The 17489-nt window shown below is 44.3% G+C and overlaps 1 protein-coding gene across 1 annotated transcript in view; it reads left to right on the forward strand.

The window, feature by feature from the left end:
• The window catches only part of SEMA3A (semaphorin 3A), a 365431-nt gene that overhangs the window by 218219 nt on the left and 129723 nt on the right, over positions 1–17489 (forward strand). The window contains exon 6 of the mRNA XM_055000206.1: positions 12364–12483. Coding sequence (XP_054856181.1) covers positions 12364–12483 — 120 coding nt within the window. The remainder of the gene's footprint in view (positions 1–12363; positions 12484–17489) is intronic.

The following is a 17489-nucleotide window of genomic DNA, read 5'->3' on the forward strand; positions in this document are numbered from 1 at the left end:
AACATAAATCTGCATTTCCTGCTTCTCCAGTCCAGCGTACCTACATTTTGACATGAATAGCTTGGAATTTATACAACATCATATATCTAATAGCCAAGTGGCCCCGGCGTGTAGATGCTTATATCTGAGAACCGGGACTACTTGACTGTATTCATCAATCTTTATTGCATTGGAAAAAGGCCATAACAACAACACAAGAGAAAATTAAGTGACCATCAAGGTAAAATTTAAAAATGTAATAAAGTAAAAGAAAGTTTCTGGACATTTTCACAGAAAGGATTAAAATACAGTATTGTCATTTAAATATCTGACAATAAAAACATACAGTCCAAAGGCTAATGACCCACACTAGAGTAATTACAGGTCAACCATGCTTGGGCCAGCATGCCTCATCGTCTTTTTAACCTTTATGATGGCAGCGGAAAACCTTACCATTTGGAGACGAATGGATTTGTTCCTATCTGCCAATCATAAGACTAACAGTGCAATCCTATGCAGAGTTACTCTAGTCTAAGTCAATTGAAGTCAATGGGCTTAGACTGGAGTAACTCTCCATAGGATTGCACTGTAATTTCTCCTGATCTGATCTTCCTGGGAGATGAGATATAATGGTCCTCAGATCTCTGCTGCGCTCAGCCTCAAACACTGGACTGTGGCGTGGGACAAATCCTCAATGGACCTATAATCACAAGAACAGACTCTTTTTCTATATGGAATCCCATTGTGGTGGGCTTCCAAGACCGCAAGCGGCAGAATATCTAGGTGTGCCTTAGCGGAGGCCTTTCTGTGCTCATAATTCACTATATCGGTAAAGGAGGCTGGAAGAGTCATGGGAGTAGGAAGTAACTGCCTATAGTTTTCAAGGTGCCTACTAGTCCAGCATCAGTTTGGGCATCCTGATCAAACAATCTTTGCTTTACTCAAAGCTTGGCTGCGTAGAATTCAAGAGTCCTCAAGTATTCTTCTGAGAAACCAAGTCAGTAATATTGTCACTCCCATGAATGCAGGATCAATTCAATTCAATTGCCTGTATCCTTTTTATCTGCCCCCATTATAATTCACTTCACAACCCTGGACTGTACATCTACAAAACATTTCTGAACAACAGAAACTAAAGGTTTTGCTATCAGGCAAGTTTAAAAAGTGTACATGTGATCCGGCCATATTTATCTATGGAGCTATACATTACTTATAAAATACTTTGACGTATGGCTTGTAGGTTGTTATCGTTACAGGGAAAGGAAGGAATATTGTTACTCCATGAAGCAGCAATTACCTATTGGCTGAAAATCATCTTTTGCACATCTCCAGCCCTTTTGGCATACGGAGAGATGGATAACTCATAGCTCCAGTGTATGTTGAGATGAGTGGCTAGCCTTGGCTTCACTCGTCTGCGAACCAGATGGCTCTGCAACTGTGGGGACCTCCCACAGGGTTGCAGAAAAATCTGATTCTGTTATAAAAAACGGGGGATTTCAATTGGCCTCAAATAACTTACCTCACTTTGAACTTGCACAAAACTGGCAGGCAGGCAGGAAAGCAAGCAAAGAAACCGAATGGCCAGACCCCCTTGGCAACCCGCAGAGGGAGAGTGGGGGGGGGCTTACTTGCTCATGGCGAGACCTTGCCGGTGAAGTCATAATGTCACTGGTGATATGCTGGTGTCACTTTCAGGCATTATCATGTAATCATGTTGCTGGCCTGGGGGAACTACTCTGGTGTTTGGGCAAAACCTCTATGGTTTTACCCAAAAACCAGGGCTTCACTTGGCAACAAGATATCGTTGCTTCTGGGAATACATGAAGTGACATTGTAATGTGGCCAGTGATATCACACTATGAGCCTATAAGACCCCCCATTTCTCTTCATTTCTTCCCCTGCTGACCAACTAAGTGGCAGCGGGGGGGGGGACCCTACAATCAAGTGAGCACATTGTGCAGCAGCACAACGCTCCAGACAGTCCAGCTGGAGTAAAAATGGGCAGGTCAGAAGGGGCATGCCACCACCACTTGGGGAATAGGGCCCATCGTTGTGGCTACCGGGTGCTTCAAAAGCTGGCAGTCAAGTACATTCAGGGGGCTGCGATCAGAAATCGCCTTTCTTCAGCCTGGCTGTGGAGGTGGCATGCCCTGCCAGGCCTCCTGAGGGAAAAACAGTTTAGTTACAGGAAAGAGAAGGAGGGGGTAATGACGAGTAACAGTGAAAGGGTAACAGAGAAGAGACAACTGTCTCCACAGTCTCCAGCATTTTGTTGCTGGTTCCCACTTGTAGTTTCTGTTTTTGCAGCTAAATGTTTGATCTTGTGGATTTGATTGTTGTGCAGTAGATTATCCCAGTGTTTTTCTCATTGTACATTAGAGTACTTTGAACATGGAACCGGCGCTTGTTTATTGCCTTGAGTTACCTTAGTGGTATGAAGTGGTACCTGACAAACAGTCAGCCCCTGAGCATTCTGAAAAGAAGGCTGTGATTACTAAGAGTCAGCATGGGCTCCTCAAGGACAAGTCGTGTCAGATGACCCTTAGTTACCACCTTGTTGGATCAGGGAATGCTGTGGATGCAGTTTTTCTTGATTTCAGTAAGGCTTTTGATAAGGTTCCGCATGATATTCTTGTTGACAAGTTGGTAAAATCTGTTTTCAATGCTGTTACTAATAGGTGAATTTGTAGTTGGCTGACAGATCATACCCAAAGACTGCTTGCAAATTGTTCCTCATCCTCTTGGAAAGGAATGATAAGTGGATTGCCTCAGAGATTGGTCCTGGGACCTGTTTTGTTCAACATCTTTATAAATGACTTAGATGAAGGAATAGAGGGAACGCTTATTAAATTTGCAGGCGACACTAAATTAGAAGGGGTAGAGAATACAGTAGAAAATAGAATCAAGATTCAGGACGATCTTTACAGGCTGGAAAAATGGAATAAAACTAACAAAATGAATTGCAACAGAGATAAACAAACTTCTGCATTTAGATAGAAAAATCAAATGCTTAATAATAGCATAGATGAGTTTTGTTTTGCCAGCAGTACATGTGAGAAGGATCTTGGGGGTTTGGTGGACTTAGCCTTAGCCTAAAAGGGGAAATGCAGTTTTGGACTGCATCGACAGATGTATAGTGTCCAGATCACTTGAAGTGATGGTATCACTTTAGTCTGCTCTGGATAGACCCCGCTTGGAGTACTGTGTTCAGTTTTGGGCACCACAGTTGAAGAAGGATGTTGATAGACTGGAATGTGTCCAAAGGAGGACAATGAAGATGGTGAGGGGTCTGGAAACCAAGTCCTATGAGGAAAGGTTGAAGGAGCTTGAAGGACTTGGGAATATTTAGTTGGGAGAGGAGATGATTGAGAAGGTGATATGATAGCCATCGTCAAGTATTTGAAGGGCTGAAATATAGGGGATGGAGACGAGTTGTTTTCTGTTGCTCCACAGAGCTGTACCAGAACCAATGGGTTAAAATTAAACCATGAGTTTTTGGCTATACCTTAGGAAAAACTTCCTGACAGAGCAGTTCCTCAGTTAAATAGGTTTCCTCAGAAGGTGGTGGACTTTCCATCTTTGGAGATTTTAAAGCAGAGACTAGATGGCCAACTGTCAGCAATGCTGATTCTGCGACTCAGTTTGAATTTAGGCAGATTATGAGGACAGGAAGGGATCGGTTGGTGCTAGGCTCTCACAGCCCTTTCTTGTATGCCCATGGTAATACCACTTTGGGATCAAGAAAGACTTTTTCTCCAGGGCAGATTGATCGAGGATCTTGGAGGTTTTTTACCTTCCTCTGGGTATTGAGCAGAGGTCACTGCAGGAGTGGAGAAGAATAGCTGTGAATTCCTGCATTGTGCAATAGGTTGGACTAGATGGTGCTGGGAGTCCCTTTGAGCACTATGTGTTTATGTTTAAGAGGTTGTATTTCATCCCTGGTGAAGTAGTAGCAGCAGAAGTCCCTGAAATGCTTGATTCTTCAGACTAGGGGTATTTGGTATTCCCACTTCGGGTTTACCCGAAGCAGGAAACCGATTCGGAATACCCCCAAATCCGAAGCAGCAAGCTGCTTTGGATTCAGGGTTTGGGAATCGCTTCGGTAGGCTCTGTAAAGATTCGGAGCATACTGAAGCGGGGGAACTCCCCACCACCACCCACCACCCTCCCTGGAGCAACCCCTCTACCCCCACCCCCCTGGGGAGACCCCTCAACCCCCCACCCAACCCTGGGGAGACCCCTCCAACCCCACCAACTTACCTGGCAGTGGGTGGGTCATCAGCTGGGCAGCAGGCCGCCGCCACCACCATGGTGGCGGCAGCGGCGGCACAAGGCAGTACGACCTGGAGCCAGCCGGCTCCTCTGCCACCGCCGTGTGACCACCCAAGCCTGAGTGGTGGTGGGGAAGGTCGGAGCTGCCTCCTCCGGCTCTTCCTGCCCCTCAAATGGCGGTGGCGTGCTGGTAGCTGGCGGCCATTTGAGGGGCAGGAAGGGCTTTCTCCACCTCCTCCGGCCCTTCCTGCCCCTCAAATGGCCGCCAGCCACCAGCACGCCGCGGCCATTTGAGGGGCAGGAAGAGCCAGAGGACGCAGCTCCAGCCTTCCCCACCATCCCACAGGCTCAGGCGGCGGCACGGCGGCAGCAGAGGAGCTGGCCTGGAGCCACCACAAGGTAGGTGGGGGGGAGTTGGGGGTTTGATGTTTAAAGGCCCCCACCGCTGCTTGCAAGTATCTTTATCCGAAGCAAAACCCGAATAGCACAGCCCTACTTCAGACTAGTTTTGCCGTGATTACACAGCAGACCAACAGTGAAAATAACTCAACCAAGAATACAATCAAATTCTTAAAGTGCACAATACAACATGTCACTTTTGTATATTGTTGTACTGTGCACTTTAAGAATTTGATTGTATTCGTGGTTGAGTTTTTTCCCTTGGTTTGCTAGCACAACCATGACCCCTTTGTAGATATTAGTGATTACACAGCTAACAGCCAAGCTAACAGCTGCATGTTACATTAACCACTGATTGCTTGAGTCCAGTTCTTTTTTATTTTATTAGTAAGCTCAGTAAAAAGGGCAAAGCAATAAAAGAAAAAAGTAAAGAAATGAATACAAAAAAAAGAAAGACAAGGATTAGAAATAACAAAGAACAATAATACATGTTTCATTTTCCATTTTTCTCTACAACACCTATCATATTTTAACAAACATTATACTTTTATTTTTGATATCTCCAAAATTTACCTTTTCCAGTACTGCCCCTTTTCTATTTATTTTTCCCAAATTTATCTTCTTAAAAATCAAAGCCACAAACCATCAGTTCATTTTTCCTTGTCTCACGCAGAAAGTCAATAAGGGCTTTCCAATTAACCATAAAAAAGACAATGTTTTATCTCTGATCAAAGCTGTAAGTTTCGCCATCTCCACTAACTCTGTCATTTTCATAGTCCAGTCCTCGATTGAAGGCAATAGTGTACTTTTCCATTTTTGTGCATATAAATGCCTAGCCACTGTGGTCATATATAGAAATAAAATACCATGTTGATTTTCCAACTGTTTTATCCATTAACCCCAACAAAAAGGCTTCTGGTTTAAATTGTGTATTGATCTTCAACATTTTTTGTATTATATGAATTTGTGACCAAAATTTTTTAGCTTTGGAGCAAGTCCTCCAAAGAGAATAAAATGTTCCTTCATGTTGCTCATATTTCCAACATTTGTTTGACATATCTTTACTCATTTTTGCTAATTTGTCAGGAATATATGCTACCAATTCATCATTTTTTAGAAATTTTCTTTAAGTGTGGAATGCGAAGTAAATTTGAGTCCCTTTACCCACATATTTTCCCACTGGTCCATCGGTATATTATACTCAAAAATTTTAGCCCAATTTACCATATAATATTTCACAGATTCTTCTTCCATTTCAAATTTCAATAAAAGTTTATACATTTTGGAAAGAACATATTCATCATTTGTACAGAGCTCTTTTTCAAACTCTGTCTTTTCATAATCAAAGCCCCATGATTGATCCCAGTTCTGTGTGTCCTGCCTAGTCCCGGTTAGCTGAAGTGCTTAGCTTTGAACTTGGGACTTTTTTCATACAAAGCAGCTGTTCAGCCTCTGAGTTGTAGCTTCTCTCAGTTCAGTATTCTGAATGAAAGGAAAATTCTTGCTTAACCTGATAGAAAATTTCAACCAGGTTATGCTAAGCAAAGGATCATATAGGTTCTTGAATCCATTTTGGATTCTGTAGGTGAACAGACTTTCGTTAAGGGTCATACAACACAAGGGTAAAATACTGTGCTCCCCTCGGCCGGCAATTTGTTTGTTTTTTCTTTGTTTCTTTGTTTGTTGTCTGCCTTTCCCCGTGAGACTCAAGACGGATTACACAGTGTGAGTCAATGCAATCAATGGCTGGATTGCAGAGATTTGAAAACAAGCAGAGATCTAAATACGGAGATGAAACATTGCTGAAATAAAACATAATTAACAAAACATAATTTGACATAACATATTAAATGATGTGGAAATTACCTTGTAGGTACATCAACAGGCGGTACCTAGTAGTATAGTCTATATTCCCTGTCCTTTACCAAAGCATATCTCTGAGCCAATTCTTACAGCACAATCTTGTTATCTGAGTTAAAAAGCCCTTCAGTTTTGCATAGTTTATACAAATCCAGAAGAGTAGGACCTTTCCTGACCTATTCAGGCAGGCGGTCCATAAGGTGGGGAACACCACAAGAGTGTGTGCACGTACAGGCAGCTTTGATTTAGCCCATTTGCAGTATGGTATCCACAGAAAGGCCTGTTCAGATGAGTGAAGTTGCCATCGTGGAGAGAGGCAGACCTGCAGCTATGAGGGCCAAGGCTATGATATCCAAAACCTTGAACTGAGCCTGGTTACTGATGAATAGCCCATGCAATGACTGCAGAATGAGATTAATATGAATGCTCTGCCTAGCTCCTGATAATAACTAAGCTGTGGTGTTTTGCACTCTCTGGAGTCTCCAAGTTGACTTTTAGTGGAGACTTTTGTAGAGTGCATTACAGTAGACTAGTCTTAATGTTACTGTGCATAAATCCAGGTGACCAGATTGGCTGTGTCACTGTAGGGGGCTATCTTCCAAGCTAGTCTGAGTTGGAAGAAGACCTTTTTTGCAGCTGCATTTACTTGCTTCTCTAGCAACAATGCTGGATCGAGTATAACCATTGGACATTTAACTAAGTCTGCAAGGGTCAACTGAACCTCATCAAGAGTGGGAAGTACACTGTCTTTCAAGATCTCTGCCTTCCCATCATAACCAGAGGGCATGGCCACCTGATGCCTCCTGAGAATGGAAGAGACAACACAGCTTTGATTAATGACTGGAGAGCCAATACCAGCTGATAAATCTCTCTGGATAAAGAGGGAACACGAGTTTTACCATTTATGCTCTAATTGGCAGCTCAGCTGAAAGTTTTATTGCCTTGGCACTCATCTGGGTGGTAGCTGGAAGCCTGGGCACAAAGAGACGGGATGAGATCTGCTCACGGCTGCAGTTGGAAGTAAAGGCTGACTGACCTCCAATATTAACGTGAAAGAACTAATGATTAAGGATTGTTTTTCTTCTACAACACAGTCATCTTTCTTGTGGTGAGAAAATACTCCTTTATTGAATGTCAGACTTGTGGCTAGATAATGTCTCTACTTCAGAGTATCCTCTACTAGCAAACAAGAGTCCATTGTTTGAATAAGGAATCTTTACTGAAATAATAGTTCATTATAGTCCACGGGCCTGAATACAATATTCAGGATGGTACAAGAGCATTGTTACCAATGACAAGCAAAGCATACGGTACAGAGTAACAGTTCCCACTTGGCCCAGCCTCCCCCCACAGTTCTCAAAACATCGTCTTTGAGGCTTGGGAAGTTGGAGTCTCTCAAGGCCGGTCCGGGGTGGAACGTCGGTAGACCAAACAATCTCTCTCTGTGAGAAATCTGCCTGGGAACCTTGGCACCTGCAGAGGAAGCACTTAAACACTAGAAGCATGAGAAAATGGAGTTGGTACAGCACATAAGACTCTGAACCTGACATTGAAAACCTTATCTTTTTATATATTAGAACAAACAGCATATTATCGACAGAAAGATTTCTGAAGAGATGAAGAAAGAAAGTGTACAAACGGACAAAGGGGGACAGTGTAATTCTTTTCTGGAGTGTTTGACAAACAGTTGGAGAAACATCAGGATAATTTAACTTTATTGGGATTAAGCGGGAAAGATTTTTGTCAGAGATTTTGTGGGGTAGCAGAATTACAAGATTAAGATGTTTGACAAAATGTTGTGGAAGCTAAGGCAGAATTTCTACAGATGGATATCCAAAAATCTGATATGGAAGTAGATAAAGTTTACAGAGTACCTACCAGATATGCCACCCAGAAAAAATTAGCCAAAGATACCTTAGTGATGAAAAGTACAAAAGACCAAGTTCTAGAACAATATTTTAAGAAAAAGCTGAGAATAGATGGGCTGGAGCCAGTTTGGTGTAGTGGTTAAGAGCTTGGGACCCTAATTTGGAGAACTGAGTTTGATTCCTCACTCCTCCACTTGAAGCCAGCTGGGTGACCTTGGGTCAGTCACAGCTTCTAGCTCTCTCAGCCCCACCCACCTCACAGGGTGTTTTGTTGTGGGGATAATAGTAGCATACTTTGTAAACCGCTCTGAGTGGGTGTTAAGTCATCCTGAAGGGCAGTATATAAATTGAATGTTGTTGTTGCTGTCGTTGTTATTTTGAAGGAATTGCCCATTAGAATTTTACGCAAAAGAAGAGACTATGCCTTTCTAACAGAGAATCTGAAACAGAAGAAAATTCCATTTAGGGGCGATCAGTTGGAAGGAGTGATTTTTACCTTTAAATAACAGAGATTTAAGTTAAACTTGGTACCAAAAGCAAGAGATTTCTTTGAAATATACAAGAAAGAGTTGGAAGAATCTTTAGAGGATCTAAACAATCTAAACCTGAAGAAGAAGAAGAAAGGAAGATTCTGATAGTAATTAAAACTTAAGTATGGATTACAAATGTATAACCTGGAACATAAATGAGGTGAATGTCCCCGCCCCCCACAAAGAGGGGAAATATTTCATTATTTGAAAAAATTGAGAGCTGATATTATATGTCTACAAGAAACTCGTACTAGAAAAAAGGATATCAAATATTTGGAATACAAAATACTGGAAGAAGAATTTGTTTCTTCAGACAATAAAAAGAAAAATGGGGTGGTGGCATATATAAAATATATAAAATCATCTCTGAAACCAGAGCCTGTCTTGCTTGATACTCATGGTAGATTTGTGGGGGTGGAGGCAACTCTAAATGAGATTAAATCTCTTAACTGAAGAAAAAGAAACAAGAGAAAATGCAAAACATTTTGCAAGAAATTAAAAAAGAGGGAGAATTTCAAAAAGCTCTGGATAATGTTAAGGTGTTACAGGAGATAAAATACTTGCAACAACAATTATCCATGTTATCAATAAGGGAAATGGAGGGGGGGGAAGAATTATGCTAAGCAGAGAAATTTTGAATTTGCTAATAAACTGGAAAGATGGTTGGCTCACAGAGTGAGACAAGAAAGAGAAAAGAAGATATTTAATCTGCAGGATGGGAATACTTTATTAACAGACAATGGGACTATCCAAAAGATTTTTTTAAAGTATTATTCAAATTTGTATAGAAGACAAGATATTTCTTTGAAGAGACTGGAATAATATATTATAAAGCAAAATCTACCTAAAATTATAGAAGAACAACAAAGTTATGAATGGTCCAACAACAATTAAAAAGATGAAATTGGGAAAGGTGCCAGGTCCGGATGGATTGTCAAGCTGGTATTATAAATGTTTTGAAGATGAGATTCTACAACCTTTGCAGACCATAATGAACTCAGTTCTGTAGAGAGGGGAAAAGTCTGAAACTTGGAAGAATGCCAATATAACATTAAAGAAGGTCAAGATTTGACCTTAGCAAAAAACTATAGGCCAATTTCACTATTGAACAATTATTATAAGTTGTTTATTACAATTTTAGCTGAAAAACCAATGTTTGTTCTTAAGGACTTTATCAGTGAAGATCAAAGTGATTTTTTTACCCAAAAGACTGTTGAAAGACAATGTCAGAATGGTATTGGATAGAGTGGAATACCTGGAGAAATATAATGGGAAACAGCTCTAATTTATCTAGACACTGAGAAGGCCTTTGACAATTTGAACTGGAAAATCTTGGTTAGGGTTTTGGAAGAGATGAGTTTTGGAGAGAATTTCATAAAATGTGTGAAATCAATTTATACTTCACAGACAGCTAAAATTATTTTTAATGAAGAGTTAACTAAACCTTGTGAGATTCAAAAAGGAACATGTCAAGAACGTCCATGTCACTGCTACTTTTTATTTTGGTGTTGGAGATTTTGAACAGAGATATAAGACAAGATGAGAGGATAAGGGGGGTAAAAATTTAAAAAGAATCATATAAGTTGAGAGCCTTCCCAGATGACTTAGTTTTAATTTTGAATGATCTCTTAACCAGAATTGACATATTGATGGCCAAGGTGAAGGAATTTGGTACATTGACAGGTTTTAAAATTAATGAACAGAAAACAAAAATGCTTTCCAAAATATAGTGGGCATAGTGGGCATGTTGTATCTGTCAGATTCAGTGTGAGTTTTATGCAAGTGTCTTCCTAGACATTTCCCAGCCCTCTTTAGGTCTCTGTGCTCCATGGTGAAACAGAGAGTTGGCTTCCCTCCCCAGAGGTCAATGAGGCGAGTCTTATCAGTGGCTTCAAGGAGTTTCCCGTTTCAGGCTCCCATCACAGCCTCCACAGAGTGTGTGTTCGGGATTCTAAATTGCAACCCCAGCCAGAATGAAGAGACAGACACAGGCTTGGAATTAAAGGGCCGTTTATTGAAATGACCATAACGTAAACAAGGCAAAGGCCAACTAAGCGGTACAGGTCAAGCCACGGGATCAGCCCACTGATCACCGCCTTGACCTGCCTGGGTGAGCCCCAACGCCCCAAGTGTAGGCCATCCCTTGGATGGCTGCAACCCGGCAAGCCAGGCAATGGATCCCCCCATCAAGCACCTAACGCCCCAGCCGTACAGCATGAGGGAAGGCCTTGTACTTGGGGATCCCTGCAGGCATCTGCCAGTGCTACGGCAGCCATCAACAAGCATACCGCACTAAATGGCAGACCCTGTTCCCCACCCCTGGGGAAGTGCCACTGGGTGCTCACCGGCCCTCACCCTATTCCCAAAATCTCCTGCCGATGACAGAACCCCCCAGCACCACCTCAGAACGCCTCACACACTGCCATTAGTGCAAGGTAGGCGAAAAAACCCCTTTTCCCGCAGCCAATTTGGGGAAAAGGGTAAAAAATTCCTACCCGGCTCTGAAACAGCAGCCGGCTAGTCCTGCACTAAAAACAGGGAGAGGTGGGTAGGCCGAGCGCTTTACGAACTGCGGCCAGGGAAAGCGGAGCCGCCTAAAGACGGCACTTGGCTCCGCCCCCTGGCCAAAGCCCTGGATGCCCAGGAGGGAGTCTGGCTCCGTTCCTCCAGGCGGGGCTGCAAAGGCGACTCCCTGCTCAAGCTGCTACGCAGCAGCAGGGTGAGTCATAATCCCCCAGAGCATTTTGGAACCCAGAAGGATCCATGAGCTTTCAGGAGAGGACCCTTTTAATGGGTCCCCCATTTTTGTGGGTTCTTGGGGCCTTATTCACCCTTGCATTCAGTAGGTAATGGTCAGACCATTAAGAAGTTAATACAGGTCTAATCTGGGTTATCCAAAATGTAGTTTGATCCCGGTTTGTTGTTGTTGTTGTGCTTTATCTTTCAGGTGTGTGGAAGCCTTTAAAAAATCCATTTTCATTCAGAAGCCAAAATGGGTTTAAAGAGCTATTTAAAAGGCACCAAAGTCATTTTAGTGATCCACATGCAAATATGAGGAGGAAAATGCCAACGCATCTTGCTTTATCCTGGGGGGGTGGGGGACTGAGGCTGCTTTACAGATTAGCACTGACCATCCAAAGGTTTGCCTGTTTTCAGCTTGCAGATTTGGAAACAATCAGGTATCGGCAAGTTGTCACATCTCCAATACTCTTGCCTCACTAGTAAAGTCACCTTGTTAAAAAACAACAACAAGAACCCTACTTCAGGGACTGAAAATACACACATGGTTCTAAAAGGAAATTCCATCGTATGATAAAAGCGCAGGAGTGTGCACCTGAATGCATGGCACAGCGGCCCTATGAGTTCAGCGCACTGCTTCATCGTGGAATGTTGTGTTGGATTCACTTATGCGTTCATTAATTAACCGTTTGATGAAATTCCATGCAATATTACAGATGGCGAACTTTATTCTGGAACGGCGGCAGACTTCATGGGCAGGGACTTTGCCATTTTTCGTACCCTGGGGCACCACCACCCAATCAGGACAGAGCAGCATGACTCCCGGTGGCTTAATGGTAAGTCAGGCAAATCTTTTACCCAGCTCCACTTTTTTGTGAATACCTGATGAAGTTAACCCCTGACCTGGATGGTCCAGGTTAGCCCAGTCTCATCAGATCTCAGAAGTTAAGCAGGGTCAGCCCTGTTAAGTACTTGGATGAGAGAACACCAAAGAAGTCCCAGGTCACTGCACAGAAGGGGGCAACGGCAAACCCTTTCTGTTCATCTCTTGCTTTGAAAAAAACTATGGAGATGCCGCATGTTGGCTGCGACTTGACACACACACACATGAGCATGTGATGTAGGTTTCCCTAATGTAGCCTCCTTCCTTCTGAGCAGCACCGCTGTAGTCTACAGATCAATGAAACTCCTATCAGTCAATAAACCTGATCATTGCTGGTTTTATTTTAACAGTCGTTGTTTGTAGAGGACGGGGTTATATGGCAAAGCAGAGGCTGCCACCTTCCACAATCTGGAGGCTCCTCTGTTCTGGGGAAAGTAGCCTGGGATCCCCAAAATCTATTTGGTGACCAAAGTGGCCCATAAGCCTCTTTGTGGAAGTCAGGCACCGTAACAAAAATGGTGCCAGCAGAAAGGGCAGCTAAAGGGCCCAGGTGTGAGAGCGTGTGAGCTTCTGATCTACTCTACCCGGAGAACTAAATAAGGGATGGAACAAAAAAGGGTGAAATAGCTTTGCTTCTTTTGAGTTGAGAACTTTTTCTCTTTTCTGTGTGACTCTGTGGGAAAACTTTTTGCCGTTCTTTGATCGTGGTCCCAACATCATACATTGGGGTTTAGAACAATATCTTCCTATCTCATTGCATAGCATGGCCATGAAAGAAAAACTCTTTTGCTATTGAAAGTAGATTAATAGGGTTTCAGTTGGTAAAGAGGGAATAGGTTTGAGTCTGCGCTCCAGCTTGAGAAATTGCTGGGGAGAGTTTGTGGAGAGCGGGGAGGTCAGTGGGGGTATGATGCCATACAGTCTGCCCTCCAGAGCTACCATTTCTTCCAGGGAAATGGATTTCTGTAATCTGGAGATCAGGTGTAATTCTGGGAGATCTCCATTCCCTGCATGGCGGTCAGTAACCCTAGTTGCACGGTCCTTGGACTACTGGGCCCCAGTAAAGTGTTCCCAACACCACCTCCTTCCCGTGTTCTGGCTCTTCCTTTAATTAAAAATTGGTAACCAGATACACACTGTTTTGAGGATAGATCCAGCCTGTGTGGCATCAGTTACCCATCCCTGCTTTAAACTCTCCCTGAAGAATGAGCAGATTTGTGCCGATGAGAGTCTCTGCAGCAATTTTACGGGGCAAGTTTCAGCACCGCCATATTGAAAGAGCACAGATAAGAATTGCTCTGTTGGCCATTTGAATAAACTTCTTCCTGTTTGATTTCAAATCGCAGGAAAGAAAAGAGAGAAGGGGGGAGAAGATAGAAATACCCACCAGTACCTAAACAAACTATTTAGCGGCAGCATGATGCTGTAAAATCCACACGCCATCTGCCTCGTCTAAGATCAGTGGTATGTTTTTGGCTAGCAACTGCCTGGTGGGTTTCAGATAGCCTGGGCCAGGGGCAGCACATGATTAGCCACCGATCAGAGCCTCAGACGGTCAGGCCTGGCAGGTGCATTTCTTGTGGGACCAGCTCCGGAGGCCTCTAAAGCAAGCCCAGAGAACCACTTCCTTCTTTTCCTGCCCCCTTGTCAGTCTTGAAAGGAGGGCCCTTTGAACCCCCACTGCCTCACACAATATCATTACATCAGCCCTACTGCTTTTCTGTTCCTATGCTCGGGTTGCCAGCTCCAGCTTCAGCCGGGACGGGGTGCCATAGAGAGCACCCTCTGAAGCTGCGGCTTCCTCCAGAGGGGCTGATTTCTGCCATCTGGAGGTCAGGTGTAATTCTGGAGAGCCCCAGTTGTCAATCCTAGTTCCAGCTCCCACCTCTTCTCAACTCCCACAGATCTTTGCTGTAGGATTTCTTGGTGATGCGCTCATCTCACACTTTCTCCTTCAGAAGTAAGATGGCCCACCACAAATGGTTTTCTACGTCCAGCTGATTTTTCTGTTTCTAAGTCTTCCCTATTCGTCCTTCTGGCTCTGGCTTTCCTTCTGTCAAACCACGTCTTTGTGCAGATGTTCACGTGTGTGTGGCCTTTTTGGTGGAGCTCAGGCTGCAAATGCTGGAAGTGCACAAGCTTAGCCTATTAAGACTGATGGTTGCTCACAACTACAAAGAAATCCTGCTTTGTCTTTGAACTTGTATTGTAAAGGGAAGACTCATTTTAATTGAGAGCCAGTTTGATGTAGTGGTTAAGAGCGCAGGGTTTGATTCCCCACTCCTCCACTTGAAGCCAGCTGGGTGACCTTGGGCTAGTCACCGTTCTCTGGAGCTCTCTCAGTCCCACCTACCTCACAGGGTGTTTTGTTGTGGAGATAATGATGGCATGCTTTGTAAACCGCTCTGAGTGGGTGTTAAGTCATCCTGAAGGGCAGTATATAAATCAAATGTTGTTGTTGTTGTTGTTAATTAGATGCCAGACATAAGAGCTTGTTGATTGTGGACCATGAAGGCCCCAATGTTATATAAAAATGTCCCCCCCCCGGAGAAAATGGAAGCTTGGAAGGTGGACTTCACAGCATTATACCCTGCTGAGTTCTCTCCTCTAATCCTGCTCTCCCCAGGCCCCACCCCACCCCCAAAATATCCAGGAATTTCCCAACCTGGATTTGGCAACCTTACTTTACATGGGACAGGGTAGTGTGCGCATTCCATTTGTGAATGATGCATCAGGAATGATTACTTTTTGGTGTCATATTTGTATTATGTTGTCACACAGCCTTCAGACAATGCTAAAGTTCTAAAGAGTAGGGTTCCCTCCCCCTTGATAAGCCTATAAAGTTGGAATTGTCTGGCATAACCTTACCCTTGGACTAATGAATTCCATAGAGCACTCGGCTGAAACAAAGAGGAGTTCCATCATGCAAGTAAAAGCTACTTTTGTGCAGTAGATCCACACTCTGACAGCTAAGTCAAGAGGATTAAGACAGGAAGGACACGGTCCTTATTCACAGTACCTGTTGCTTAGTGCTGGAATTGTGTCTGGGGTGGGGGGGCACTTGTCCGTCTCGGTGCGAGAACTGCTCTGCCCAAATTCACCCTGCGGGAATTAAGTACCACCGAGAAGCTGTCATAAAATGTGCACATGCACTCCGTAAAATATATGATCTACACACCCACCCACCTTTGTCTGCCACCAAAGAACCAGTGAATTGCCCTTGTACTCTCTGTCTGTTTTCAAATTCCACTCACAGCCCAGATCCAATTTTCAGATCAGTTGTCCACCGTGGAAACCTGGTACATCCAAAAGCCTCCTAAGGTACACCTGCAGATCCCCGGCTGTCCACTTGGCCTCAAGCCTTTGGCAGCTTTGGTGAAACAAGTGGTGTAGCTTGGGAAGGCAGGAGAGGCCCCCTGGTCCTCTTTCTCAGCTGGGTCAACTTCTTCATTCTCTCTTGAGGGCCAGAAAATACCTTGTTTTAACAAAGGGACATGGAACAGTTCAAAGAACTTGTCCAAAGGGCAACATTCAGTGTGAAATCTAAACCTAACAAGACACAAAGTAAGAAGCAGATTCTCTTGAAGCTTCTCCCAGCGAATAAATACTTCTCTGCCCTCCCTCCCTCACTGTCCTGCACCTGGCCAGAGGGTCTTCTTGGGAGTCGGTTACTCGGCCAGCTGGCCTGCCGTGGGGCTTCGGGTTGGGCCACAGGGCTTGGACGAAGTGAACCGGCTGATCCGGCACAGAAGCGCTTCCAACCTTGCGCTGAATAGGCTGAGGGCTCATCTGGCTCAGCTGCACTGACCGGCAGGTGGGGAGGCTCCGCTCGGCTCTGGCTCTAGTCCTGCAGAGAAGCACCACCACCAGGAAGCCCCGTCCTGAACCTGCAGGGAGGTGGCATCCCGCCAGCCTTGCACTCCGCCTCCTCTGTGCTACTTCCTCCTGGATCCTTTGCCTCGGAATGGGAGATGACCTGGAGGGACTGTGGGCTCTGGTTCATATCCTGCCTGGCCGGGCCCCAGTGGTGGTCTCTGAGGCAGGCGGCTGGGGCATGCATGCAGGTTCTGATGGGGAGGGCTCAGGTGCTGCTGGGGCATAGTCATCTGGGTCCTTGCTTGCGGGCACTAGTTACTTGGTTTCTGGGACATGGCTGACTGGGGCCTCTGCAGCACCAGGCCTGTCCTGATGCTACTGGTCCTCAGGCTCTTCTTCTGAACCCTTGAAGTCTGAGTCACTGGCCTGGTCAGAAGGCTGGTCCAAGGGCTGGTCTGAGGAGGTCATGATACCTCCTCCTCCTTGTGGCCATCCAGCCCAAGCTTTATGGGGTAGCAGTGATAGAAGCACCAGAACAAATCAGGTGCGTGTACATCAGAGGCCCTCTCCCATGCATGTTCCTCAGGCCTATTCCCTTTCCAGTCTATGAGGTACTGGAGCTGGCCCCTGCACCGGTGAGAGTCCAGGATTGGTGCCACCTTGTATTCTTCTTCTCCATCTACCTGGGTGTGTGGTGGCTAGTCTAGAGGGCAAGATCTCAATGGGGCTGGAGTATCTAAGATCAGGAGAGAGCAATGAAACACTCAGTGAACCCATATGGATGGAGGTAGCTGCATCCAATATGCCACAGTTGACTACCTGAACTATGGGGAAGGGTCCCAGATACCAGTAGTACAGCTTCTTGGAGAACTGGTTCATCCAGAGTTATTGGGTTGACTGCCACACCTGATTTCCCCACACCCAGGGGTTTTCCACTGTTTCCAATCGAAAGAAACACAGGAATCTCCCAATAAATATTTAAAGTATTTTTATATAAATGTAAAGTTATATATGCAGTGAAAAAGTGTTCTGTGCAGATAATGTTAATAAATATTAATAAATACAATAATAATTCACATACAAAATTAATCTATCCCATCCATACATTTACAGCATAATAGCTCATATTCAATAACAGTACAA

This window comes from Eublepharis macularius, chromosome 16 (genome assembly GCF_028583425.1).
Source record: "Eublepharis macularius isolate TG4126 chromosome 16, MPM_Emac_v1.0, whole genome shotgun sequence".
NCBI classification, from domain to species: domain Eukaryota; kingdom Metazoa; phylum Chordata; class Lepidosauria; order Squamata; family Eublepharidae; genus Eublepharis; species Eublepharis macularius.